The 27,121-nt window shown below is 44.0% G+C and overlaps 1 protein-coding gene across 1 annotated transcript in view; it reads right to left on the minus strand.

Annotated features, from left to right (window-relative positions):
* The window catches only part of LOC146036028 (cytochrome P450 2C18-like), a 29,511-nt gene extending 24,071 nt beyond the window's left edge, over positions 1–5,440 (minus strand). The window contains exons 1-2 of the mRNA XM_083159792.1: positions 5,316–5,440; positions 5,004–5,211 (exon numbers count right to left, since the gene is read on the minus strand). Of these exons, the coding sequence (XP_083015918.1) occupies positions 5,004–5,183 (180 nt within the window). The 5' untranslated portion in view covers positions 5,184–5,211; positions 5,316–5,440. The remainder of the gene's footprint in view (positions 1–5,003; positions 5,212–5,315) is intronic.
* Between the last annotated feature and the right edge of the window lie 21,681 nt (positions 5,441–27,121).

Consider the following 27,121-nt stretch of genomic DNA (forward strand, 5'->3'; position numbering starts at 1 on the left):
GCAACAGATGGGTGATACTGATTGCCCACAAGGTCTTCTGGTCCTAAACCGGAAAGAAGGTATGATGTTTTCCTTTCAAGATCGCTATGGAAATGTAAATGGTTCAATGCTAAGAATTATTGAAAATAATTTAGATGTTCATGGTCGCAACCCATATAGTGAGGAAGGTAACAATACACATTCATTCCTATCCACCCTACTCATGAACATAAGAACGGGAGGAATGGCCCTCCCTAGAGGCTTTTACTGGTTCTGTGGTAACAATGCGTATTCCTGGTTGGCAATAGGAGGAATAGGTAATTGTGTTTTAGCTAAAGTAGCCCCCATGGTGAGAATTACTCAGGATCTCCACGGGATCCCACAAAACATCGATGAGATACAAGTGTTTTACAGAGTAGTCTGAGGAGTAGGCATACTTTCAGAAAGATTATAAGAATACACACAATACATGGACAAAATAGTGAACGAGACAAGCCATGCCATGCGAGACATGAATGAGGAATTTACCCAGGTATGAGAGGTAGCCCTGCAGAACAGATTTGCTTTAGATCAGGTGTTAGCCTCAGAGGGAGGAACCTGTGCTCTGATAGGACAAGAATGCTGCACATTTATCTCAGGCAATGAGGATATAATAGAGGGACACATCAAGGAGGTAGAAAAGATGCAAACAGAGATAACGAAGATAGGAGGAGAAGGATGGATCCCTTTGGATTCCTAGGGAGACAGGTATCCACCTTGATAGGAGGAATAATACAGTACAGTTTGTTTTTGGGTGTGATATTATTATTCATATATATATAGGAGTAAAATGTATACCAAAGGTGATTAATGGGATGTGTCAGATGAAGGTTAAAAATGAGGAGCTCCCTTCTTTGACTTTCCCGCCCTCTGACTATGTTCCAATGTACCAAGGAGTAGTAGCCCCCCATCAAAGTTTCCTACCACAAGACCCTCCAACAGTGTTTGCCCTATGTGCGGTAACCTTTTGGCCTATCAACGATACCGACCCAGTGGAAATGTATGAGAAAGTGGGTTGTAAGTTTAGACAATGGAATTGTCAGAGGGAGGAATGTCATAGAAATATGGATCCCTCATGATGGAGCTGGATGTATTAAGGGTTAACACTGTTAGCTAGAATTATCTATAGCAGAGTATATGCCCTTAGTTAGGTTAAAGGTATAATCTTTCTTAGCAATGCATGTGTTTGAACAAATGTGTCTTTGAATAGAGCTTATGGGATGGCCACATGCGGGTCAGGAACATGTAGATGGATGGAGGATTCTCTTTGACATGTGGCCCCTACATGACCACCAGTAAGATCTTCATGGTCATAATTATGTATGCTGCTGTGTCTAGTGTTTAGCTATAAGTCTATATATGGTGTCATGTGTAATTAGTTCTGGTTGCAGCTGTGTCATTTGTAGGTTGTACCAATACTATTTAAACAGTGTCCGGCCTAACTGAATTTGTCACTTGATCTTTTTGACTAAGTCACCCATATGCGCATGACAATAAAGATCTGAGATGCTGTTTCAACTGATCCTGGTCTATCCTCTCGTTTATTGCGATCACATTTGGTGCCGTGACTCTTATTGGATGTTGCATCATTACACAGGACAAGCAGCCTACTGGACCTTCTATCGCAGAAACTACTAAGCTGCAGCTGGGTAAGAAATCTATCCTCTCGTTTATTGCGATCACACATTCAAGCTATATATAAACTGCACATTTACACCGATCCGCTGGAGGCGGATAATAACACTGTCTCTCTGGTCATCAGTTTTGTTTGAGGGTTCCGTTGTTTTTCTCAGGGATTCTAAATCTCTCTGATATTTCGTCCTTTTTTTAAAATTTTAAATCAATTTGTGTTTTTTATTCTAATTTTATTAGAATGTCTTTTTCTTTCTCCCTAACTTCCTCTGATTTTGAGAAAGCATTGACAATAATTTTTATAAAGTCAATTTCTATATTTATTTCTTTAAGATCTTTACATCTTTCTTCAATAATTAGATTAGTAAGAGCTTTTGAGCAATTATGTAATATATTGCTCCACTCCACTTTAAAACTTTCTCTGGAGGAATTAAAGGAGGGTGTTTTTTCTAGTTGGAGACCTTTGGGCACCATATTGGTGTTCACATATTGTTCTAAGGTCGCACTTCCCACCATAATCGGTTTTCCTTCAACATTAATTTCTCCAATTTTCTTAAGACACTAATCAGATCTTCGTCACACACATTAATATCTTCAGAAGTAGAAAAAATATCACTATATTTTTGTCTAGATTCTCTAAATGAGAATAATTTTTCAGCAGGAAATAGAACAAACTTGGTGTGTTCGTAGAACAAGTATTTGGAAGTTTGTCTGTTCTGTATTTTGCACAATAAATTATGGGATTTGCAGCCTTTCGGTGCAATTGGAGGTACAGCAACCCCTCAAAAAGAACAACCTTCTTTTATTATACTTTTAACTTATAAGTCAGATCAGATTCAAACCAAAACCCATAGGAAGCCCACAGACTCAAATTCATACATTAATATGAACAGTGAACACCATCAAAGATGGCTGATAAGTATACCATAAGGTCAGTACAAACATCTAAAAAGAAATTGTACAAATCAAGATATCTTAGAACAGGGGTGGCCAACCGGTCAGAGGTAAAGAGCCGAAAAATATCGGTAGTCAAGCTAAAGAGCCGACATCATGCGCGCGCCGAAAAAAGGGGTGTAGTCTATTTTGACCCCGTGGGTGGGTGTGATACAAATATGCCTCCAATAGTGCAGTGCCATATATACATATGCCCCCAATAGTGCCAGATACACATATGCCCCCCACAGTGCCAGGTATGCACCACACGGTGCCGGGTATGCCCCTACGGTGCCAGAAAGCTGGTATGCCCCCACAGTGCCACAAACTGCTATGCCCCCACAGTGCAAATTTCCCAGCAGCAGCACTCACCGTTGTTGCATCTGCTGCCGGGCAGGGAGAGGACAGTCTGGTGTCCCCCTGCAGTCCGACTCCTGTCATGTCACCGAGGGGAGGGGAGGAGAGCACACAAGCACAGCAAAGCGCACGTCTCCTTCCCCCCTTACTTCCCTGTGAATGGTCCGTCCACCAATCAAAGCTCGCTGGCCGGCTTCTGATTGGCTGCTGGCCACGGCCCAGTCACAAGGATGCACAGTAAAGGGTAGGAGAGATGCGCGATGCGCGCTCTCCTCCCCTCAGAAGGAGAAGGGATTCAGGGAACTGGGAGCAGTGGGGACTGGAACGGACGGTGGGCGGCGGGCAGCAGTGGGAGCAGGAGCCGCACTTTACGAGGGGGAGAGCCGCATGAGGCTCAAGAGCCTCGGGTTGGCCACCGCTGTCTTAGAAGAACAACTAATAGAGATAGATAATAGGTTCCAACCAAAGGGCTATCCACAATTTTTTTTTTATAAGAATCGAGAACAAAAATGAATACTATAGAGAGATCAGATCTCCTAAAAGTAAAAACAATATGGCACCTACCATAGAGATATCGAAAAAATTGTTAAGAAAAACTGGAGGATCTTATTGGATGATCCAATTTTGGGGGAAAATATCACTAAAAGACCCAATTTCATCTACAGGAAAGCGCCATCTTTAAAAAGCCTTTTGGTAAGAAGTGCCCTTCCTGAGAAGAGCACAGGTAGTGAAAGAAAAAAAGGGTTCCACGGGTGTGGCACATGCCTTTTGTGTAATAGCACTAGTAATATGCCATACGAAAGAAAAAACACCAGTTTTGTGATAAATGGGAAAACATTTAAATAAATAGTTGTATTACTTGTAATTCCAGATATGTTATATATTTTATATGTAAATATGGCATGTTCTATAGTGGTAAAACGACCAGAAACTTAAAATTAAGGACGGCCGAACACATTTACAATATTAGAAAAGGATGTCTAACACACCCCTTATCAGACCATTTTCTAAAAAACACAATAAATGTGAAATGGGTCTAAAAAGATTCTATGGCATACAACAAATCAAAACAAATTGGAAAAATAGGGACCTAGAGACCCAGTTAGCAAGATTTGAAATGGAGTGAATATTTACTCTAGATATCCTTTTTCCAAAAGGGCATAATGCCGACTTTGAGTTGAAATGGTTTTTAGACAGTTAATGATTATTGTTATTATTGTCTTTAGTCAGTGTCTCATTTTAATTTTTTATATCTTTTTATATTTTTCATGTATTTATTTCCACATAATCCTGGACAAGCCCCCCATACAAAGAATAATATGCCCTCCCGGTATTTTAGGGAAGATCAATGCCGGAATACAAAGTACGGCATAGTGGGTAGAGGAGGACACTTATTTTCATGTACATATTCGTAAAATAATAATAATAAATAATAATAATAATAACACAATTATATATTTTAAATTTTTTAAATATCCAGTTCTGGTAGATACGATAATTTTGAAAAGAGATTTATCAGGGGCAGGTATGCTTTGGCTTTGGTCTTATGCCCTATACACACTAAGCGACTTTATAAATTATGTTTCACATTTTGCCCTTTCTCAACCATATACGTATATACTCGAGTATAAGTCGACCTCAATATAAGCAGAGGCACCTAATTTTACGACAAAAAACTGAGAAAACTTATTGACTCAAGCGGGACCCTCACTCGAGTATAAGCCGAGGGGGGCTTTTTCAGCATAAAAAATGTTCTGAAAAAGTAGGCTAATACTCGAGTATATATGGTAATTTATAATATCACCTAGAACCTGATTCTGGTCCACTTGCTCTCTGCGTGTTCGCACAGGGGAGCGTTGGTAAATGCCTGTGCATGTGCATACACCGTTATACGCATGTGCAGCCACTTGTGCGGGCAAAAGGCAGAATTTGAAGCTTTGCGTGTCAACCAGAATAACCCCCTTAGCCTGTATACTCCCAGAATATCAATGAAAATTTCACTGAAATCCCCATGGAAATCAGTTCAATACATACAGATGAACAATGAGAGATAGAGTTATCACCTTTACTAATGACTGCGGCAGCTCTTTCATGTTCAGCTGTAGGATGTTCCCCAGCAAAGGAAGCGGAGTAGGTCCAGGCGGCATGTCCTTCCCCTTCCTGTTCTCAACATACATGAAGAGGAATATGAGGCAGGTGACACAGAGAACCAGAATAAGGGTCCCAGTTCCAATGAGGTCCATTTTCAGAGATGGTTGAGTGTGAATAAGTCTACAATGTAGACAAAAAACATGGAGGGTAATTTGCTGCTGACAGTGGTCATTACATAGTTAATGGCAATTTAACTAATTGTTAGTATAAATACTAATACTTACTTTAGCAATGTGGTACAATGGCAGAGAAGTGTTATTGTGATCTGGCACTGATAATATGCAGCTGTGTGGTGCTTTAACGGCTAAGTCAGGCCTGCTAAGATGATTTCTTAATAGTACAAAGTCTGAGCAGAAGTGGATGTCCAAATATGTCTGACACAGACACACTGCCAAGTCAGAAGGAGGTGCCAGGGATCCAGGTCACACAGCTCAAACAACTCATCAACTTGAAAAAACAAAAGAGTTGTGCCTGCGCTGGCTGTTCCAAATAATTGTACCAGACGTTTCTCAAAAAATATATATAACAATTTATTACACATAAAAAACAGGGATAATGTTTAAAAATCACACTCTGCATACAGGTACCTAGACATATAGTCCAAGGGCTGGGGTTTTTGAATCACTGGGATAGCAGTTGTGAACACTGGGTAGCTGAGATATAAAAAGGTGCTGACAGGGGTTATATTACCATCCTGGTCGGTCTGGAAGATGTTTGTTTGTCCAGACAATGGAATCACAGTCCAGAGTGTGCCCTGTGATGGCAGGGGCTCAAACTCTCCACTTCGATGTATGTGTCCTTTTTGGAAACTGGGAGAATTAGGGATCAAGCAGATATCCCAATAGATGGAACTCCAGATTTCTCCAGGGAGGACGTCTGTAAGTGGAATGGTCTGTGTACCGTAGTTTCGAAGAAATATCATGGACCAATATTTGGATGGATCCCGTTAGGGAGGTGCGGGGTGTCAGTCGCCAATGTGGGTATTTGGAAAGCTCAACGCATTTCCCCGGATCTGACCTCCGGCTTCTTCAGGAGCAAGTACTCATCAACTTGAGGCTGCGGGAGGAAGCACCTTTCTGCTCTTTGTATGGGCTACAGTTTAGTCTTCAGCATAAGTGGGTAAGGAAATGTGAAATAATGTATGTTTTATGGAGGTATTATTTATTGCTCTAAAGCAGGGGTCTTCAACCCATGGCCCGCGGGCCACGAGTGGCCCGCGGAGCTGATCTCAGTGGCCCCTTGCCCGCCAGTCCGCCATGCACAGCATTTTTTTTTTAAGTAAAAGAAAACGCTGCCGAGGGAGGCAGCGTAATGGAGTCCCCCCGGGTGCCGCCTACCCGATTTCCATTGGCTGCAGGCAGGGCAGAGGAGTGGATCCAGCGCGGCTGAGGGAGGAGGAGGCACGTCTGGTCACGAGCTGGGGAGTTGGGACCCGGCGAAGCTGCGGGAGGAGGAGACGCAGCTGGCGGGAGCAGGGGACCCGGTGCTGGAACTGCAGGAGGAGGAAGCACAGCTGGCTGAGGGGACCCGGCGAAACTGCAGGAGGAAGCATGGATGGTGGAAGCAGGTGACCCGGCAAAGCTGCAGGATGAGGAGGTACAGCTGGCGGGAGCAGGGGACCTGGCAATGCTGCAGGCATTACTGGGGGCATTGTGTGTGGGGCATTACTGGGGGCATTGTGTGTGAGGGGCACTGCTGGGGCATTGTGTGTAAGGGGCACTGCTGGGGCATTGTGTGTGAGGGGCACTGCTGAGGCATTGTGTGTGAGGGGCACTGCTGGGGCATTGTGTGTGAGGGGCACTGCTGGGGCATTAGGTGAGGGGCACTGCTGGGGCATCATATGTATAAGCAGGAGTACAGCTGGCATTATGGTCTGTGGCATAATGGGCATCAGTGTGGGGCATAATGTGCAATGGGCAGAATTTTTGTGTGGATTAATGTGTAATGGGCATCACGGTGTGCGGCATAATGTGTAATGTGTATTATGGATAAACAGTGTAACAGTGTATATTGATTTAAGTAGCCTGTCATTGTTTGGGTTCGATCTGTGAGGCGTACTAGGTCACTGTGTGGGCCTTCATGTTTATATGTCACTGTGCAGCCTTCAGTCAACTTAAGCGTGTGAGGACAACGACCATTCCTGCGGTAACCAATGTCTGGTCATGCAGGTTGCAAAAGAGGTGTCAGGTAATTGTTTTCCTGCTAGTTCACACTCGTTATAATTAGGCCACACCCCTTTTTTGGGAGCGCGCCTACGGCGCGTGCAATTTATTCAATATCAAATTATATATGGGGGGGGGGGGGGCACAAATTTTACTGTTTGCACTAGAACCCAAATCGGCTGCTGATAACTATTTGGGTGTGTGTGTGTGTGTGGGGGGGGTTATGTGCTGAGTATGGGCGGCTGTGCCAACTATCTATGAAGGACTGTGCTGACGTTATAGGGGAGCTGTGATTCTATGAGGCTGTCCGAAATACCGCAGTAGAGTATAGTGGCCCTCGGGCTTCACTGGATTTTTTTAGGTGGCCCACGCTGTCTTAAAGGTTGAAGACCCCTGCTCTAAAGGGACATAAGAAGACATCTGATTAAATTTTAATAGGCATGGGGTGAGATCTAATGGCATGTGTGGTGGAGTCTAATGGCATGTGTAGCGGAGTCTAATGGCATGTGTGGCAGAGTCTAATGGAATAAGGGAAGTGACTGATGGTATGGTTATATTATTATATATGTAGTAAGTCTGCTGTCATGTCAAATGTATTATTATATATTTATTAACAGTTTCTTATATAGCGCACACATATTCCGCAGCGCTTTACAGAGAATATTTGAACATTCACATCAGTCCCTGCCCCAGTGGAGCTTACAATCTATATTCCCTACCACATGTACACGCACACACAGACATTCTAGGGTTAATTTGTTGGGAGCCAATTAACCTACCGGTATATTTTTGGATTGTGGGAGGAAATCGAAGTACCCGGAGGAAACCCACGCAAGTACGGGGAGAATATACAAACTCCGCACAGTTAGGGCCATGGTGGGAATCGAACCCATGACCTCAGTGCTGTGAGGAGGTAATGCTAACCATTACATCCTCCGTACTGCCCTAAATGGGCCTGATTGCATGTGGAGAGGGTCTAATTCAGCTGATGAAGCCGCTGACACACTATTAGGCGGAGAAACGCGTATTGGGAGCCCCGCGTTAGCCCGGAAACAGCCCAGCGCCGCTGCTGCATTGGCACACAGCCTTTACTACACCAGGCAGCAGATTTGACTAACTGGACGGACACCACCTGGAGCCGGTCCCTCTACAATGAGGTAGACCATCCAAAAGGATTACAAAATTCCAATTTGGCTCAGATAAAGGGAGGAAGTCCATTTTTTGATCTCACAGCTAATCCTGCAAAGATCCATTCCAATATATACGGCCCTGTGGACTGGTAATTATAAATACAAAAGCCTCTATAATACAAAAAGCCTCTGTGTTATAATGAACACTTATTTCACAACTAAAGCCTCAGTCTATATGGACTTTTAAAGCCGCACCCAGCTTTGCCTATGATATTATGTGTATGTTATGTTTGTCTAGGAATATCCTCACAGAATCAAGTGAAATAATTAGCACAGGCTTGCCTACCCTCCCAGAATTACCGAGAGGCTCCCAAAAATCCGGTCTGCATCCAGGCCTCCCAGAAAGGTGGGCAAGTCTCCCGCTTGCCAGCCAAAGCCCCTGCATCCCCCTTCCCCGCTGATCGTATTACTGGTGTTTACAGCAAACCGCGGGTCTGCGGAGAGGGGACGAGGCTAAATGATGCAAATTGCATAATTTTAGCCCTACCCCCTACTCGCGGACCCGTGCATTACAGTGTTTGCGTGGATTGGTTGGCGGGGCTTTGAGTCAGCCGCCTTGTTCCCGCCCCCCGACCATGAGATTCAGCTGGCCAATCGGGGCTTCTCCCGGAGAGGCAACTGTAAAAGTCAGCAAGTATGAATTAGCTCCACCTGTGGATCTTTTAAAATGTGTCAGTCAGTAATGAGTGCACCTGTTGGGTGACCTGGAAAATGTGAATTGTGTCGGGTCCTGAGGACCGAGTTTGAGAACCACTCACTGCTATATAGAACATTAGCAGACTCTGACATAAGACTCTGTTGCAGGGAGACTAAAAGGGGGTTGCTGAGAGTCGACATTAGAGACTGCTTTGCCAGATAGTAAACCACTGTGTTTTCAAACTCCTTGGTGGTATCTTGGCTGCAGTAAACAATACAGGAGATTTAATTTATGATGCAGAGCATCAGAAGATAAGAATAAAAATTTCGACTCTCCTGCAGGATCCTGGAGGGTAGGTAACTATGACTTGATGCTTAGAGGAGCCCAGGCAATGGGGCCCACTTTGGGTTTCCCCTGTTCCCCTGTGTGCCATACAAAGCATAACTCAGCATATGGGTTAACAACATTATCTCTGGTTCTGTTAATGCTAAACTTAGAAAATACAGTTCAACTCAGTTTACACTGCTGTGACCCCGGACACTGCAATAACAGAAGAAAAACAAACATACGGAAATCACACTATGTACATTATGGAGAGGATAATTCATGAACGGTCAGCAGTATATAAAAATAGTAACAACTATCAAACACTACCGGATCGATCAATGTGCATATAAACAAATAGAGCTAAAGATACCCAATATTCGTAGTACTAAAAGAATATAGCTATAGAAATGAAGACAATGTGAACTCCTCATTTTAATGGGATACGGGCGTTTTACCGAACAACAACACATCGAATTCATTTACATCGAACTCATTCCACCGAATCAAAACACATCGCCATATCCATCACATCGAACAAGCATACATCGAAATGCATTCTACTTCGAACACAACTTTATCGAACACCACAATACACCGAACACATAACTTACCGATATACAATACACCGAACACATAACTTACCGATATATGTAAAGTCGAACACGGGGTTTTTCGATTGCTATGAACTCGAAAATTATTACATCGAAAAACATAACTAGAAATTTCTTACTTCGATAACATTTATATCGATACTATTTACGTCGAATACATTTAACGCGAATATTTAACTATCGAATGTCATTGTCTAGAAATTAATTACTTCGATTGACATTTGATAGAAGCAATTTACATCGAACAGAATTAAGTCGATTACCTCATTTTTCGATTGCCTTTTTATCGATACTATTTACGTCGAATACATTTAACGCGAATATTTAACTATCGAATGTCATTGTCTAGAAATTAATTACTTCGATTGACATTTGATAGAAGCAATTTACATCGAACAGATTTAAGTCGATTACCTCATTTTTCGATTGCCTTTTTATCGAAGCAAACAGCTTCGATCATTATCTTTTCGAACAACAATACGTCGAACATCATTACACAGCCCCCCGCCTATGCAGACGGCAAGATCCATCTTGCGCCCTGCCGTCAAATGTCCGCACTGACCTTTGAACCACAAGTCCCACAATGACCTGCCAATGTTCTGCCCTGCACTCCCTCTCCTATTACCCCTCACCCATCATAGTCTATACCCTGTTGGTGGGCACCCTCCCCCTATAAATCCGCACTGTCCAAACTGGCACAACCCCCCCGTCTGTGCAGACGGCAAGATCAGTGTAGCGCCCTGCCTTCTAACGTCTGCATTTACCGTGGCACCACAAGTCCCACAATGACCTGCCAATGTTCTGCCCTGCACTCCTTCTCCTATTACCCCCTCACCCATCATAGTCTATACCCTGTTGGTGGGCACCCTCCCCCCATAAATCCGCACTGTCCAAACTGGCACAACCCCCCCGTCTGTGCAGACGGCAAGATCAGTGTAGCGCCCTGCCTTCTAACGTCAGCATTTACCGTGGCACCACAAGTCCCACAATGACCTGCCAATGTTCTGCCCTGCACTCCCTCTCCTATTACCCCCTCACCCATCATAGTCTATACCCTGTTGGTGGGCACCCTCCCCCCATAAATCCGCACTGTCCAAACTGGCACAACCCCCCCCGTCTGTGCAGACGGCAAGATCAGTGTAGCGCCCTGCCTTCTAACGTCTGCATTTACCGTGGCAGCACAAGTCCCACAATGACCTGCCAATGTTCTGCCCTGCACTCCTTCTCCTATTACCCCCTCACCCATCATAGTCTATACCCTGTTGGTGGGCACCCTCCCCCCATAAATCCGCACTGTCCAAACTGGCACAACCCCCCCGTCTGTGCAGACGGCAAGATCAGTGTAGCGCCCTGCCTTCTAACGTCAGCATTTACCGTGGCACCACAAGTCCCACAATGACCTGCCAATGTTCTGCCCTGCACTCCCTCTCCTATTACCCCCTCACCCATCATAGTCTATACCCTGTTGGTGGGCACCCTCCCCCCATAAATCCGCACTGTCCAAACTGGCACAACCCCCCCGTCTGTGCAGACGGCAAGATCAGTGTAGCGCCCTGCCTTCTAACGTCTGCATTTACCGTGGCACCACAAGTCCCACAATGACCTGCTAATGTTGCACATCTGCCCACTCACATCACCCCTGCACGTTGTCTGCCTACCATATACGCACCCTTGTTTTTGTGCTATATCAAATTATGTTTTAAATAGATAAACCTATTATGTTTTACCCCTCATAAAGTTCTAGATAAAATCATGTCTCGAACTCTTTTCGATATAACAATGTATCGATGTAACGATAGTCGACTTAGTTATTTTCGGTATATTTGTGTCGATGTAATGTAAATTCTTGCATTTACCGTTCGATATTGAATTTTTCGATATCAATGTGTTCGATATAATATTTTTCGAACACTATGCTATCGAAGTAAAATTACTTCTACATTGTACACGTCGATCAATTAATAACTTCGATAAATTGAGTAGTCTACATTACAACGGTCGACAACTTTACTGTTCGACCTTAAAGGTTCGACATAGAGACAATTCGACCTGTAACCGTTCGATATTTTAAACATTCGATCTACCATGCTTCGAAATTTATTGGTTCGATTACATGCTACGTTCGATGTATACACATTCGACAGAACTATCCTATCGAACTAACGGGGGCGACATAAATACACTCGAATTTGTGTTCATCGGCAAAACGATCCCATTCCATTTTAATTCATGACCGTTCATGAATTATCCTCTCCATAATGTACATAGTGTGATTTCCGTATGTTTGTTTTGTCTTATATGTGATGTGTTTATATCTTTATTGTGATATTTTCCTACAGGTACATTACGTATCTGTGCATCTCATTGCCATGGTAACCCGGTCTGACACATCCGGCCTGGCACCTGGGAACTAAAAAACCGTCCCCGCGAGCTGGAACACGGAAGATGGCGTCTGACGTCACTTCCGGGTACCCGGCGAGACGCGAGACGGTGATTGCAGCTTCCCGGTGTGCGGTAACGACAGACAGGTGAGTGAGCAGCTTCACGCTACTTAAGGCAGCCTCCCAGTCACCACATTGTGCAACACTATTCTCATTCCCTTTTGAGAAAGGCGTGAGTAACGCCGAAACGGCCCGTTAAGGGATCCTCTCTGTGGCCAATGAAGCCGGATACGTAACGTATACCTGAGGGTGTTATTCTCCGATACTGTTATTGCCATGTGATGTTGGGACTTTGGCTTTTGAATTTTTGATCCTCACTATGGATTATAAAGAAATCTTTTACTTGCAAAGTGTTTTCTGGTGCTGGTTTATCTGAGGACTTGTGACCACATTACTTGGATATGGAAAATTGTTATTATTAACCTGGCCCAGAACTATCCATTGGAAGCGGGTGCGGCATAACCATATATTTGTGTATATATATATATATATATATACACGTACAGAGATGGATGTCACTCGGAAATGGCAAAAAGAATTGACAGACAATAGTCTTATAGCCAACGTTTCAGGACCAATGTCCTTTTATCAAGACCTACAAACCACAAGTGAATACAGTACATATATAGACAAAAAGACTTACAGTCAGGTGCACCCTCCACCAGCCTCGCCTCCCGATCGGAGTCCGGTGACGTCATCTGAGTGCGACTGCAGAGACGATCAGGTCCCACCCCGGGGGGCGCGGTTAGTGACGAGATCTCTGGTAACCATAGCGCCGTAATTTGTATACCTGTGATACAGTCCGTGCTGCCCGGCTTGTAAATAGAGAGCGCTGTGTGACCTGTCACCTGCAGCGCTGACGGCCGGGATTCCTGACGGATAAGTGGCACAGCTAGGTTGGAGAGCCTCTGTAAATGAGATAAACAAGTGAATAAATATAAAATATAAAAATAGATGTGAAGGCAACACACGGAAAAGGTACAGGACAAGCAAAATATGATTAGAGGGAATGCCAGGTATAACAACATGGGGGGCCAGCTATCAGGTCAATGCAATGGATAACCAGTTGAAGAGACGGCTGATTAGACCTGTGGATGAGAACAAATTCATAAGAGAACAATAGCACACCATGAATGCAGGGGTGTATGCTGACAGTAATATACTGTAGGAGACTCCCGTAGGGATCGCTCCTGTGCGTACGACCTAGATAGCTGGTATAAGTCTTGAAAATAACAATCAATGGGCAGCCGAGGGATGAACTGTGGAGATACAGTTACCGAGGGTTTATAGAAATGCTGAATAAGAAAGTATTTCATTGAGGCCTTTAGGGTGCATGGTTTGTAACGTATGTATCCAATAGGCTTCTCTCTGTAGAAGTATTCTACCTCTGTCGCCACCTCTTTTGCTTGCTGGGATATGATCAATCATCTTCATTTTGATATTCGTGATGCTGTGGTGGGCATCCCTCCAATGGCGTGCTACAGGCTGATCTGCTGATTTGCCCTCAATCGCTGCTTTGATATGTGATCTGTGTAGTGCTAGTCTCTCTTTAATTTGTCTCGTAGTCTTGCCGATGTATAACATGCCACACGGGCATTTTATTTGGTAAACAACGTACCGGCTGGAGCAAGTTAACTTGCTCCAGCCGGTACGTTGTTTACCAAATAAAATGCCCGTGTGGCATGTTATACATCGGCAAGACTACGAGACAAATTAAAGAGAGACTAGCGCTACACAGATCACATATCAAAGCAGCGATTGAGGGCAAATCAGCAGATCAGCCTGTAGCACGCCATTGGAGGGATGCCCACCACAGCATCACGAATATCAAAATGAAGATGATTGATCATATCCCAGCAAGCAAAAGAGGTGGCGACAGAGGTAGAATACTTCTACAGAGAGAAGCCTATTGGATACATACGTTACAAACCATGCACCCTAAAGGCCTCAATGAAATACTTTCTTATTCAGCATTTCTATAAACCCTCGGTAACTGTATCTCCACAGTTCATCCCTCGGCTGCCCATTGATTGTTACTTTCAAGACTTATACCAGCTATCTAGGTCGTACGCACAGGAGCGATCCCTACGGGAGTCTCCTACAGTATATTACTGTCAGCATACACCCCTGCATTCATGGTGTGCTATTGTTCTCTTATGAATTTGTTCTCGTCCACAGGTCTAATCAGCCGTCTCTTCAACTGGTTATCCATTGCATTGACCTGATAGCTGGCCCCCCATGTTGTTATACCTGGCATTCCCTCTAATCATATTTTGCTTGTCCTGTACCTTTTCCGTGTGTTGCCTTCACATCTATTTTTATATTTTATATTTATTCACTTGTTTATCTCATTTACAGAGGCTCTCCAACCTAGCTGTGCCACTTATCCGTCAGGAATCCCGGCCGTCAGCGCTGCAGGTGACAGGTCACACAGCGCTCTCTATTTACAAGCCGGGCAGCACGGACTGTATCACAGGTATACAAATTACGGCGCTATGGTTACCAGAGATCTCGTCACTAACCGCGCCCCCCGGGGTGGGACCTGATCGTCTCTGCAGTCGCACTCAGATGACGTCACCGGACTCCGATCGGGAGGCGAGGCTGGTGGAGGGTGCACCTGACTGTAAGTCTTTTTGTCTATATATGTACTGTATTCACTTGTGGTTTGTAGGTCTTGATAAAAGGACATTGGTCCTGAAACGTTGGCTATAAGACTATTGTCTGTCAATTCTTTTTGCCATTTCCGAGTGACATCCATCTCTGTACGTATTCTTCTCTACCAGGATGAGCACCGGAGCAGTTGCTCTTTAAAGCGGAGTGCCGGACATTCCTTGCCCTATATATATATATATATATATATATATATATCCCCCCTGCAGTTACCCATTGACCAAGTTTATACTGCCTTTACTCTGTGTTTTCACAGTGTAATATTCTCCCATGCAGTTTTTGACCAGTAATGACAAGTGCAAGGGGACCCCCCTGTCTAAAGTGCCCCAGGCCCCCCAAAGGCTTAATCTGGCATTGGTTTTTAGGCAACAATTGTACTATACACTGATTACAGTATTTTTTTTTTTATGTGATAATTGTTTTATATAAAGAAATATAGTTACATAATAACATGGTAGGTGAAGTTGCAAAAAAACATTAGTCCATCAAGTTCAACCTACAGGTATAACTAATAATATTTTCTGTTAAAAATTTGTCTAAGCCACTTTTAAATGTATCAAATTTAGTCTGCCATCACAACCTTCTCTGGCAAAGAATTCCATATCTTAACTGCCCCTACTGTAAAGAAACCCTTAATTTATTGGGCGAAAAACTTCATCTCTTTTATCCTTAGGGGGTGACCACATGTCTGGTGCACTTGCCTACCCTCCCGTAATGGCAGGGAGGGTCCCGCAAATTGGGTCCCCCTCCTGACCCCCCGGGAAGGTGGGTAAGTCTCCTGCATTACCACCTACAGCCCCTGCTCCCCCTTCCCTGCGATATAAAATGCTGAATTTCTCGGGTCCGTGGGGAGGGGGCTAAAATGATGCAAATTGCCTAATTTTAGCCCCTCCCACCAAACACAGACCCACAAATTAATGCGGCAACCTGTCATGGGGGCGGGGCTTGGTGACATCCGCCTCGCCCCACCCCCGAAATTTAGCCTCTTCCCGCCTCCCTTTCACTCCTTCTCCCAGAGAGGAGTTTTCAAAAGTCGGCATGTATAGTGCACAGTCCTTTTGGACAAAAGATCACCAGCTACTGTACTTCACTCTTTTCCGATGTACACATACTGTATCTAACCTGGCTAGCCTTGCACATAACCCAAAGACCTTAAAACCTTAATCAATTGTGTTGCTCTTCTCTGAACCTTTTCAAGTTCCAAGATATCTTTTTTACAGGAAGGTGCCCACAACTGTTCACTGTATTCCAGATGGGGATATACCAATGATTTATACAGTGGCATGATTACACTGCCTTCCCTTGCCTCTGTGTCTCTTTTTAACCCCTTCAGTGATGCTCCCCACTAGGCAAATTTTTTAGGGGGGTGCACTCCCTAAAAAAAACACCACTCTGTCTTCTTGGGCCGGCAGCGCAGCTGAGCACTATGTCACCCGCTGCCCAGCCCTGCCCCTGGCAAGCCGGTGTGGCGCTACAGTCATGTCGCAGACTGTCACACAGCCGGGGAGGAGGTCTCGGGATTACCACTGAAGGGGTTAATGCATGTTAATACCTTACTGGCTTTTGCTGCTGCTCCTTTACATTCAGTACTGCAGCAGAGTCTACTATCAATGAGCATCCGCAAATCCTTCTCCAATAACTATTCCCCTATAGTTTCCCCATCGGCCTATTGTTTCTGCTACCAAAATGCATAACCTACAATTTATTAATATTAAACCTCATCTTCCATTTTGCTGCCCAATCCTTCAGTTTATATGCAATGCAATGGGATTTAGAACACCCCCACTATCCATTTCAGCCCGAAGCGTGGCGAGCGCACCCACTATCCACGTCGGCGTGGAGCTGATTTTATAAAGTGTGGCGAGCGCAGCAAGCCACTGAGCCTGAAGATTGGCGAGCGCAGCATGCCCCGCAAGGAGATGCGAAAAACGAGCTGAAGCGTGGCGAGTGGACGTGGAATACACGTCAAGTAAGCTGTGTCCCCTCGCGGGCCTCACTGCGCTAGATACGCTTCGGCCTCCTTTTACGCATCCCCTTGCAGGACTTGCTGCATTCGCTGTGCTTCGGGATCCGTGGCTTGCTACACTTTAGAAGATCAACATCGTGGATAGTGGGGGTATGAACAGGTTGGGAGGATGCATACTGCGCTCACCACGCTTTGGGCGTGGATAGTGAGGGTGTGCTAAATTGCATCACATGCGAATCACATGCACATCGCATGTGATTTGCATGCGATCCGCGGGCAGTGCCGCTGTGAAACTACACAAGTACCTAGAAATTATATGGGTAAGCTAGGAGAGGTGGATGAAGCGCCTAATATTTAAAAATTACTAAAAAAAAAAAGCACTATGCATAAGGAAATAGTGGTGCAGAGAGATGCAACATCTAAGGGGAAGAGAATAGTATCATTAATAAGATGCAAGGAAAGCTGTGTCTGTGTTTAACACCGAATCACATCACTATGAGGGGGGCATCCCAACCCATTGACAGACCCCGCCTTCTTAAAGCCTCCCTTCTCCTTCACAGTTCTCGCTGTGCACCGTTGTCAAGCACCGCCGGAGCTCACTCCCAGGCAGCTATTTAGTCTGCGCCCGCTGTCCCCTCTCAAGTCGCGGCACCTGCTCCTGGTGATCTGTGGTGGCGCTGCCCAGCTCCCTCTGGCTGTCCGTCACGCTGATCATGATTATGCAGTGAAAATACCATAAGTAGCATATTAAAAGAAAAAAAGTCTAAAAACCATATACTGAATGTTAAAGATAACCCCATTTTGTTTAAGGGACTCCATTTTCAGCTTCTGATGATTTGAATTTTAGCTTAGATAGTTGTTCAAACTCTTCTCATAAAAAGGCCTTCACATTCTTGTCTTGAACAAGTTACAGTGTATGAGCAAATAACAAAACATGATCATGTGGGAAGGTCACAGGACAAGGGGCAAGATGTTGCTGGGTTGGAAATGTGTCCACAAATGTATCTGTAGAAATGTATCTGTAGAAATGTCAAGCACAGCTATGGTTTAAGAACAATCAGGGTTTTCTGTGTATGTGAAGCAGAGTTATATTAATCAACCTATAAGAATATAGCTTGCTTAAGTAGGTGTATACTATGCTAATTAATATGCTATGATTACTGTTAGAAACGAATAAACTGGCACTTCTCTTTCTGTATTGAGAGAGTGACCTGGTTACACCAATTTTGTTGTGTGCCTAGTTACTCATCACAGCTGTGATTGAATTATTGGTTGATTGACTGACAGTGTATTGAACTTAGTATCCTGATGTCTTGAAAAAGGACCAGGCTTTAATATGCACAAAACAATATTTTACTATGGGGCCCACAAAGTGCTAGTTACACATCTTGAACAAGCGATGGTCCACTCCTAGACGAAAAGGTGGATTATTTTAAAAAGGAGCTCATGCAGTGGCATAACTATAGCACCGCAGCCCCCACCACCACGGGGGGGCGCTGTGCATATGGGGGCGCCGGAGGCTGCGGTGCTATAGTTACACCTCTCCTCAATCCACCGCAGGCTTACCTATTTCGCTGATCCCGGCGGCTCCGTTCTTCTGCTGAGGACCACCACAAAATGGCCGCCCCCATATAGCACACTGTTCTCTGAAACTGTCGCTGTATGGGGGCGGCCATTTTGTGGTGGTCCTCAGCAGGAGAACGGAGCCGCCGGGACCAGCGCGAAAGGTAAGGCTGCGGGGGATTGGGGGGGTTTGAATGGGCAGCGGGGGGGGGGGGGGGGGGGAGGGGGGCGCCCAAAATGTAGCTACGCTGCTGAGCTAATGGTTAAGTGTACAGATGTAGCCTTGCTCCTCGTTGCCACAATAGAGGCATGGAGCTTGGAAGGAGTAAAAATCTGGTACTGGATGGGTGCAAATGTAATTTGAAATGTATTAATTTGCTCCCAAAATCTGGAAATGGACAAAAACTGGCAGACCAGGTACTGTAGTTAAATGTGTTTGATTTAAACGATTTAACTCAATGTTTTTGTCCATTTTCCTGGGTTTGTTTGCTCTTATACAGTACCAGATTTAGTCCAAGCAACCAACCAACTAGTTGGATGATTGGATAAAATTTGGTCTAGAGTATGGCCATTTGTCCACATCAAGATCCAATATCACAGCCAACAGTGATCTCTCTTATTTGTTGGATAAGAGTGATAAATCCTCTGGTACCATCATATGCATATCTCTTAGGAATTAACACTACTTGATATGGATGGGGAAAAGATGGCAAGTTTGAAGCCAGGCAGTTAGCCATCATTTTAGCATAACGTTTAAGATCAACATTTAAAAGTGTAATTGTTGTATAGTTACTCAGTTCCAAACTGTCCCTGTCTTGTTTTGGAATAACAATTATTCCAGGTCTGGTTGTGACGTCACTGAGTGAATTAAAGTTGTTTTATCACTTCTGCCATTTCCTTCTTGGTAATATAGGAATTAAGAGATTTAAGTATCTGCTCTGTAATAATCTATTCTATTTGTACACTTACTGAATAAAGTGTTGTAGAAGATGGCATAATCTCGTATCTGCATATGGAATAATCCTCCTTACATCTCTGGTACATTAAAAGGAAAATAAAAATGGAAACAATGTGGAGCAATTATTACTTATTTCATATTCCTTTTAGTGTGTGTGTTTGTGTGTGTGTGTACATGTGTGTGTGTGGAGTAAGGGGGGCTGGAGCCATATTTTTTGTGCTAGGACTTGGATGGGATCCCAGACAAGAGGTTACCAGGAAGGATATGCCACGATCCCAAACCCAACGCTGTTAATCCCTCCAGAGGTTATGGGCACCTGCAGATCTAAGGCTTCACCTATAATAGCCACGTTCAAATGGGTAAATTAGGGTCACCCCAACTCCGGTGCCACCAGGACTTTGTAATGAAACAAGGTGCCCAAAGCCTCCAGAGCGGACATGAGAAAAGCTAACTAAAACCCGCAAAATTGGAAACAAAACAAAATATGACACAGCTGTCCTCCATGGGAAAGGATCAATTAACCACAACTGGCCCCACTTAAATCAATTACAAAAAAGTTAATGAGGTGGAAATAGGGGTACAATCCTCCAATGAACTACCATGAATGCAACAATGAAAGAAGATGTTATACGTAGAAATAATAGTTCTCAGCTAAACCTATGAGTGCAGGAATGGAGGAAGGTTTTAAACATAATGGGGCAGATGTATTAAGCTTTAACAAGAGATAAATCCAAGGGTGATAAGGAGAGAAAACGTCCAGCCAATCACCTGCTAACTGCCATGTTACAGGCTGTGTTTGAAAAAAGTCAGTAAGGAACTGATTGGCTGGACGTTTATCTCGCCATATCACCCTTGCATGTATCTCTTGTTAAGGCTTAATACATCTGCCCCAATATGTCACTGCTGACCTCATATATGCAACAATGCATGAAGGTGTTAATAAAATACAAAACAACCCATGTGGAGCTGGATGACAAATACATAAGTAAGAGAGACCATATAACTCCACACAGATATATACCAGCAATGGACAGCAGAAAAACTGTAGGAGATAGAACAAGCACTTATTTCTGTCTCTGCACATATACAAAGTAATTGACATATATATATATATTTTTTTTTCCAAAATAGTCTGTTTTTTTTATGAGTGTCTCTGATTTACTTGATCCTGTGACATCCTAGAGTTTAAGGTATTTCTTGTGATGTTCCAATAAGTGATAGGTGATCATTGCTCAACAAATATGTGAAAAAATACAAATAAAACATATGTGTAAATGATACAGTGTACTGATTATTGATTGAGACATTGAAATTCTGAAATAGTCCTATACGTCTCCAATCCACCCCTACTGTATAGGATGGGGCTGAAGAACGTGTGATGGTATGGGACTTCACATAGAACTAAAGTAGCATACCTCACTCACAATGAATGAGGATTTCATCATACATGTAATGGTTTCTTTTTACCAATAGGGTGGTGAGCCACTGTTAGTATATCTTGCTCACCTCAAAAAGAGAAACCTTAAACATGTAAAGGTTTCTTTTAAATGCAGATAGAAGAAATGGGTGGGGTACCCAACTTATGGAAAACAATATGTAAACAACACTTATAGTGGTTTCTTTTCTCTTTAACCCCTTATTAGGAAAAGACCATATGGCAATAAGATGGAGGTGGCGTACCCCACTTACTAGGAAAATAACAGATTAACACATGTAGAGGTTTATTTTCTCTCCTTATTCACAAATAAGAAAGGATGTAATATCCAATAGGCATACCGTTTACTCACTCACAGTCAAGTTGTATACAAGCATATCATGGTTTCTTTGTAATTTCAACACCCAGTTATCTTTTAAGGAATTTTCTGAGGCTCCAGTAAACCAAAATATACCTTTTTAATAGTAAAAAATGGGTTCCATTTTTTCATGCAAGGAAGGGGAGGCCCAAAACATGCAGACAAAATGGGCTTTATACAGAATCCATGAGAAGAATTTATATAAGGTCCAATACCAGGAACAAACAATTCAAAATGACACAAAAAAATTAAATAAATATAAAAAAAATCCAAAATGTTTAAAAATAGTCCAATAAAATCATGTAAAGGACAAAGGGGGTTATTCTAGTACACTCGCAAAGGCACAATCACGCTCTAATAGACAAAACCAAATGCACTGCAGCAGGTGGGGCTGATGTACATCTGCCCCACCTGCAGTGCATATTTATTTATTTATTAACAGTTTCTTATGGTTTTGTCCATACAAAGTGAACCAGAATAACCCCCAAAATACATTGTGTTTTTATAAAAATATGGCTGCTCACACGTTGGATCTGACAACGCATTTTGGTACACTGGATCTTTATCAAGACATGTCAACATGCTGACCTAATGCTTGTTTTCTAACATTCATATATATACATATATATGTATTCTTAAGTAATGCTTGTAATATAAGTAATGCTGGTAACATAAAAAAAGAGATTTTGCTGAGCGATCTGAGCGATGCTAGATCGCTCAGCACACAGCGCTGCACAGCGATGTGTCAGCAATGCGATCTGTCAGGGTCAGTATTCTCCAGTGAGTACACTGGCCCTGACCAACAATCTAACTTGATTTATCCAGCATGCTGGATCTTAATCGCTGGGCGATAGTGACACGCGGGGCTGCACACTGCTATCGCTATGGCCCCTACACATGGAGCGATGTAGGGGCATTTTCTAAGCGATCTAGTCAAACTAATGGTGTGTACACACTTGTACAAGGTGCATGAGATTTTGACTATATAGTCAAAATCTCATCTGGATCGCATGCAGATTGTATGGGTTTTAACCCTTGCGATCCCGATGCGCGCTCCTGCACCGCAGCCAGAAAGTCTTGGCTGCATAGACTATGTAGTGCAGATCTGCAATATATAGTCTAAATTGTATGCAGATAGTCTAAATTGTATACATAGTCTAAATTGTAATATAGTCTAAATTGTACAAGTGTGTACACACCTTAAGTCAGTTCTATTAGAAAATGTCCTGAAATTGTGTATAGACCCCATATGGGTACAACTTCAGACAAGAGCAGCCGCTGTCCTGGGTACTGAAAGAGGAGCAGCTGTAATGGGGGTGATTGAGAAATAAACCCGTCTTCTCTCACATAACCTGAGTTATAAACTACCCAAATCTGACACTACTATGGCTTTAAATTCTACCCAGCAGCAGCAATTGACCTCGGCATGAGACTGCAATGTTACAGGTTATGACAAGTACACAGCGCACCTCAGTATATGGCACAGCAATGCTATCTCTTTGTGTTAATACTAAACTTAGGAAATACAGATCATCTCAGTTTACACTGATGTGACCCCGGGTGCTGCTATATCAGTAGACAATCTCATTAGAATATCTGCTGATTTTACAAGGAGTTTCCAGCTGATAACTCATTTATCTGTCGCCTCTCACTATCATCTTTCCTAACAGTTGGTTGTTTCAGACTCTGGGGCATATGTGATGGAGGTGTGGGATGCCGACCAAGTTTTAACCCCTTCAGTGGTGGGTTTTCCTGGTTTGTCCTGCCCCAGAAATACTCCCCACTCTCCTGGGGCTGCCACCTGTCTTCTGCTGCTGCACCCAGCCTAGCGAGCAGATCTGAATCAGGCCCTTTGTCATCTGGCAAGTGGGGTAGTGAGGGGGACTCAGAGATTGCAACCACAAGGCACTTGTGAGATTGATACAGCTGTGTCATATTATAGCTTCTTACAAACACTGTATCTTTTTCCATGCGTGGGTTCTTCTTTTACTAAGATAGGAGTTCTATTAAAGATAGCAACCAATCAGAACTGCTTATTTATTTAGCACCTTCTAGAAGATAATGGATAGAATCTAATTGGTTGCCCCCAGCAACATCCCATCTTTAATAGAACTCCCATCTCAGTGAATAAATACAGACCCGCAAGCTGTGACGACAAGCAATCAGCACTGCTCGCCGTCACAGCTCGTTAAAGATCATTGAATACCGCCCATAAGAGTGAGCGAACGCACATACACTAGGGTTTGATAATGTCACAAAATAATGTACATACCTGTATGACACATGTAGAGGTCACTGGAGCACCTCAGTGTACAAGCATTGGAGTACACACAGCTCCATACACATTAGGTTTTGATCAGTATTTGCACCAATGCAGTAATTCTAACCACTATGCAACCATGCTGCACAATGGGCCTGATTCAGAGATGTGAGCAAAGGCTACTGTGGTTGCAAAGTTGTACGCAGCACCTGTGTAAATATTTGAAATTCGACCCGGGTTATAAGAAGGGTTAAACACTGGTTACCCTGTGTATAATTGGCAACCCAGGTTTATTGTGAAAGTGTTGCGATGTGCAAGCAGCATAAGACGTCGGGGCCATTGTAAATGACTACATACCTCCCAACTTCTGTCTGTATGAAATAGGGACACTCGCGCGGCGAAGCCGCGCGAGCGTCCGAAAAGGGGGCAGGGCGTATGCAAATGAGGCGCGGCTTATGCTAATTAGCCACGACCTCATTTTCATACGAGAATAGACGCTGTGCGCATGCGCACAGCGTCTATTCTACTAGATTGGGGGTCTCCCAACTGTCACCCCCCGCAGCGGGACAATGCCTGCCGCGGGTGGGACAGCGGGACAGGACCCGAAAATCGGGACTGTCCCTCCAAAATCGTGACAGTTGGGAGGTATGTGACTACGTGATCGCAGGCTCAAGCTGTCCTACACCTTTACATTTGGGTCACTGCCCCTATTGCAACCCAATACTTCTCCCTTACTGTCAATCACTGTAGAATCAATCCTCTCTGCAACAGGCATCGTTAGACCCCAGTGGCCAGGGCTATTTTTCTGCAGGCTCCAGCAGGAACTGAGGACCTTATTCTAGTTTACTCTTTCTGACAAAATATTTCTTAGATGGACAAAACCATGTGCACTGCAGGTGAGGCAGGTGTAAAACCCAACCCAAATCTAATTATCTCTGCACAAGTAACACCTGCCTCACCTGCAGTGCACATGGTTTTGTCCATCTACGAAATATTTTGTCAGAAAGAGTGAACTAGAATAAGGGCCACAGTTCCTGCTGGAGCCTGTAGAAAAATAGCCCTGCCAGTGGCACATGTTCCACATGACCGGCATGCACACGCAGTAACCTTGACGTTGCATACGGTACATCTCTGAATCAGGCCCATAATGTATTTACATTCACACAAAAAGTGCAGCCCATTGTGGCTGGAGAGGTGAATCAAGTGCACTACAATGAAGCATTAACACACAAGGCCTGCCCCCTAGTGGTGAGTCCTATTAAACTTACATCTGTATGCCTGGTACAAGTTACTAATTAATGATGATGCCTTCTGTACTTCTGTTCCACATACATCTTACATTTTTGGTTTGGTGCTATGTGCTCCATAGTACATACTGTAAAATATGCACCAGTGGGACAACATTAAATCTTTACAGTACAGTAAATAGCCAGTGTAAGTCGGGATTCCGACTGTTGGGACCATAGGTGCCGATTTATGTTTTTTGCTGGTGGGTGCTCAAGCCAAAAATATGAGGGAGTGGCTTCATGTAAAAGGGGTTTGGTCACAAAATAATACCAATTTATATTACTCAGCACAGTTGTCTCAGTCCTCCTTTTTACACAATACAGCCAAATACATAAATACCCCCACAGTGCCAAATAGATAAATGATCCCACAGTGCAGGTACATACAGTAAATGCCCCCACAGTGCAGGTACATAAATGCCCCCCACAGTACCTGTGTCGGCAATGAGGGGGGGGGGGGAGTGCGGTGGGACATGGGTGGGTGGGCCGCTACTGACCTACTCAGTCAGTGCGAGCTGTGCAGCACTGGCATCTAACGTCAGATGCCGGCACCACAGAGCACACACAGGCTGGCCCGTCCCACGTCCGCATATAATTCCGTGGAAGGAATACACTCTTCCCACTGTTCCGGCATAATGTTTCCTAGTAGGCGGGTCTGGTGATGCAGGTGCTGCAGCCGCAAATTAGCAAGATATTATGGCGGCCCAGGAGTGGGACTCGGGCCCGTGGGTGCTCATCAATTTTTCGTGGGTGCTCAGGCCCTTGAGCACCCACAGAATCGGCACCTATGGTTGGGATTCCAGCTGTCGAGCTCCCGATAGTCAGGATTCAGATGTAGGAGAAATTAATGTTGGAATCCCAACTGTCGGTGAGTCATCAGTCACCCAGCATGAGACAGTAATGTTACAGGTTATTACAAGTACACAGCCCGCCTCAGCATATTGGTCAACAACGTTATCTTGTTTTGTTAATACTAAACTCAGGAAGTATAGTTCAACTCAGTTTACACTGATGTGACCCAGAGCACTGTAGTATCAGCAGAGAGTCTCAGGATTAGCTCAGAACTACAGACTTTACAAGGAGTCTCGGGCAAATATTAATATACTGTATCTACTGTATCTCTTAACACTATCATCTTCCCTAATAGTCTGTTATGCTAGACTGTGTTTATTATGGTATGTAAAATCACCCAACTTTGGGAATTTAACAACATTGACTCAGCAACTTTCCATCTGTATTACGGGGTAAGCGCTTTAAGACATAAGACGCACCTGCTTCCTCAATTCTAAACCAGGCAAAATGACAACTTATATATAATTTGTGGAAGTGGCCTCATGTGGACGGCAACAAATCAATAATGGGATGATCCAGCATAAAAAAGGCGGGATTACTACACCAATATACTTAGAGACATCAGTGACAGGCTGTCACGTCTGAGGGGTGACTCTGGTCTGGAGCCAATGGCAGATTCAGGGGGGGGGGACACCCGGGCACGTGCCCCCCCCTGTCATTTCATTTTGTAGCTGAGGACCAGGACTTTCCAACGAGCCCAGCCCCGTGTCACTAGCCCCCCGGGAACCGGAGATATCGCCTGGCAAAGCTGTAACGTTTTTCCCCATAGGATAATATTCCGACCCCCGGCTGCCAGTTCCCCCCTGGCATCAGAAAAGCTCATTCAATTACAAATCGCTGGGCCTTCAATATGATACCAGGATGGTCCATATTGGTCAATTGGTTCCAGAGATATTGCGGTTAAACCAATATTTTTATTTTTTAAATGTAATTTCATGGCTGTTCATGTTTTTTGAGGGCAGATTACTCTGGAACCAAACGTTCCAGTTTCACTGGACCAAAATCCACTCAAAAGTTCTTCAATATGATACTTGTCTCATGTAAATGGGTCAGTTGGTTCCGAAGATTTAGCCGGTTAAATTAGATAACTGGTTAAAGGGGGGAAGGGGTGGTTTTCTCTCCCCCTCACACCAGAAAATGCAGGGACTACAGTAGGCTGGTGTAAAAGGGGCCAACCTGGGAATGCATTTTCTGGTGTGAGAGGGGTATTATTTAAAATAGCCGGGAACTGCAGTGCTCTGAATACAGCCAGGCTCTGCAACTGTCAGTGGCTATCACTTCTGCCTGGCGGCAGCTGTCCCCCAATTACCACGA

Source organism: Crinia signifera, chromosome 9 (assembly GCF_055691185.1).
Source record: "Crinia signifera chromosome 9, ASM5569118v1, whole genome shotgun sequence".
Lineage (NCBI taxonomy): Eukaryota > Metazoa > Chordata > Amphibia > Anura > Myobatrachidae > Crinia > Crinia signifera.